General features: G+C 34.4%; 1 protein-coding gene across 6 annotated transcripts in view; it reads right to left on the reverse strand.

The window, feature by feature from the left end:
- Window positions 1-433: 433 nt before the first annotated feature.
- The window catches only part of ZDHHC21 (zinc finger DHHC-type containing 21), a 37,161-nt gene continuing 35,009 nt past the window's right edge, over window positions 434-2,585 (reverse strand). For all 6 annotated transcript variants that reach the window (XM_008632563.2, XM_017732881.1, XM_017732879.1 and 3 more), the window contains one exon: window positions 434-2,273. In XM_008632563.2, coding sequence (XP_008630785.1) covers window positions 2,141-2,273 — 133 coding nt within the window. In that variant the 3' untranslated portion in view covers window positions 434-2,140. The remainder of the gene's footprint in view (window positions 2,274-2,585) is intronic.

Consider the following 2,585-nt stretch of genomic DNA (forward strand, 5'->3'; position numbering starts at 1 on the left):
CAGAGCACACAATTATATGCCCCCACGGTAAATGTACCAAAAATAGTTAAATCCTTGGTTCTCCTTCTGAATAAGGTTCAGAACTGTACAATCTGCTATGATAACTGATTAGCATTGAAAACTTCAAACTATGTTTTGCTCATGGAACATTTAAATATTTGAACGGAAAATGAAATATTATTTCCCTGTATATTCCAGAGACTTACAGTTGGGGGGCGGGGGGGTGCGGTGGGAAGGAAAAGGAAATAATAGAGCCATTACTTTATTATGTATATCCACATTCTTTTCAATTTCAAGCACTTGCTCCAGTCTTTTCACCCACTTCCTCCAGCTTCTTTTTGTTTAAATATTGCTGCCAATACAAAACAATCCTAACCTCACTACAAGTGGTATATAAAAAAAAAAGGAAAATGGTTGAACATTAGGCTTGAAATTAATATTAATAAAACATTGCATCTATTTTTAAAAGGACAGGAAAAGTAAAGTTGGATCAAATGTTAGACATTTACAAAACTTTAAAGTCCAAGTGATTTTTAAGATGCACTTTTTGGAACTTTGAATGGATCATCAAAATCTGTTCATTCAATAAAGGGACATCTAACATTGGCAGGAACTGTATTAAGACTTTAAAAGAGTTGATCCAAAACTTTGTCGCAAACACCACTCATGACAAATCTTACCCTTCTTTTTTGAATTAACTGTCCACAAATAAAATATTATTTTCTGAACAGTCTACATATATTAAATCCTGACTTTGTGTTTTTTACTGTGTCCTCTTGCATGGATGATATTTAAGGTGGGTCCTAGTCCTATTTAAACTATGCAACAAACACAGTAAGCACCATAAGTGGAAACATTAAGCTGTGAATTCCTTCTAGAAATTCACAGTAGTTTTCACAATCTTCTCAAGTTGATACTTGTATAGATACAGAGGGCTAAAGTAAGTACATAATTTTTCCAGATACAGGAAGACTGAGTTGGTACTTTGGCAATAGTTACCATTTTACCAGATCTGAAGGATGCTTTCTTTGGTCAACTACTTCCATACTTAAAGGAACAACAAGCTATCTACATCAACGTAGTACCCTATTAATTGAGTTAATATACTTCACTGTTCATGTTAGTAACAAATCTATATTTATGTATAAATATTTTAATTACTTTTATTCAATATACAAACACTCAGACCAATTCCAGCTAATCAAGACTAAAGAAATGAAAATATAAATTTTTAACTTTATTGACAATATACTCTTCTTTATGGTACATTATGCTAACTAACTACATCTGTATTTTTTAAAATTAATCATTCTAGTATTTGCACCATGCAACTTCTTTGTTGATTATTGCTGATTCAAATCCTTGGGATATAGGGAAAACATGCTTTGTATCTGCATAGTTTACCCTGAAATATTTAATCCCCCTCACTGACATAAAGACATGAACACTTTTCACTAACATCGTATCGAGGCTGAAAGATAACTGTAAGATTTCTCTATGTAAACACACACATTTGCGTGCATTTACAAAACCTCTCCAAGAAAGGTTTAGGAGGTACTCTGTTTCAGATTTAAATGTTATCTTTCATAGTGTGGTGCTGCAGGATTACTTTTGCATATCATAAATAACTGGCAGAATTAGGGAATTTTAAACACACGTAGCAGGAAAAAAAGACATTATTATTATTCAGACAGCCCTACTGATAAAACCTTAAAAAAAAAAAAAAATTCAAGGCAGAATAAGACACTTAGTGAGAAATCTAACCATCAATGTAAACTTCAGTGCTTCATACACAAAAAAAAAAAAAAAAAGAAAAGGATAAAAAAGGAAAAAACAAAAAAGAGCCCATATCAAACTGGATGACAACTACATTCCAGTTGTTTGCTTTTGGTATTAACCTCAAAGACAAACGGAATCTCTTTAGAAAGCTAATTTGAAAGTAAATATGCATAAAGTTGATTGTTTAACTTTCATTAATCTCAGAACAGAATCAAGACCATAACTAAAATAATGCCTGGGGCACACTGTGATGCCTATAGCTGGATTTTAATTGACTTGAAGACTGTCATAGTCCTATTATCATAAAACCTGTAATACACTTCCAGCATGGAGGACCCATCTGTGCCCACCATCCATCTGTTTAGACATGATTGGCAAAGTGGTAGGGAACTCGCAGTGGTTGCCTCTGCCTGAAAGGAATAAACCACAGGATCTTCCAGTGAGTGCCAAAAACTTCTGAGAAGGTCTGCTGCCATGGCTTTCGGGGCCTTGATCTACAGAAGACAGCATTATTAGTGGAAGACAGCATGCCCACAGTGCACTTCAGTCAGCTACAACAATGTAAGTTGGCTGGGGATCCATTACTGGACTCTGATGAATTGTGTCTGAGCATCACAAATACAACTTCCATTTCATTACAACACACAGCTGAGACTTAACTTTGGAGAACAGAAACTATCTGTGTCATCAATCAAACAAAGGCACCTTCTGAAGCACAGGAGACCTCAGAATCAATGAAATGTACATGAAAACACAGCAGAAAGTATCTTTTGGTCTGTACTTTTGAAAGAAAATATAGTTCAACT

The sequence above is a fragment of the Corvus brachyrhynchos genome, unplaced genomic scaffold, assembly GCF_000691975.1.
Source record: "Corvus brachyrhynchos isolate BGI_N302 unplaced genomic scaffold, ASM69197v1 scaffold194, whole genome shotgun sequence".
Taxonomy (NCBI): Eukaryota; Metazoa; Chordata; class Aves; order Passeriformes; family Corvidae; genus Corvus; species Corvus brachyrhynchos.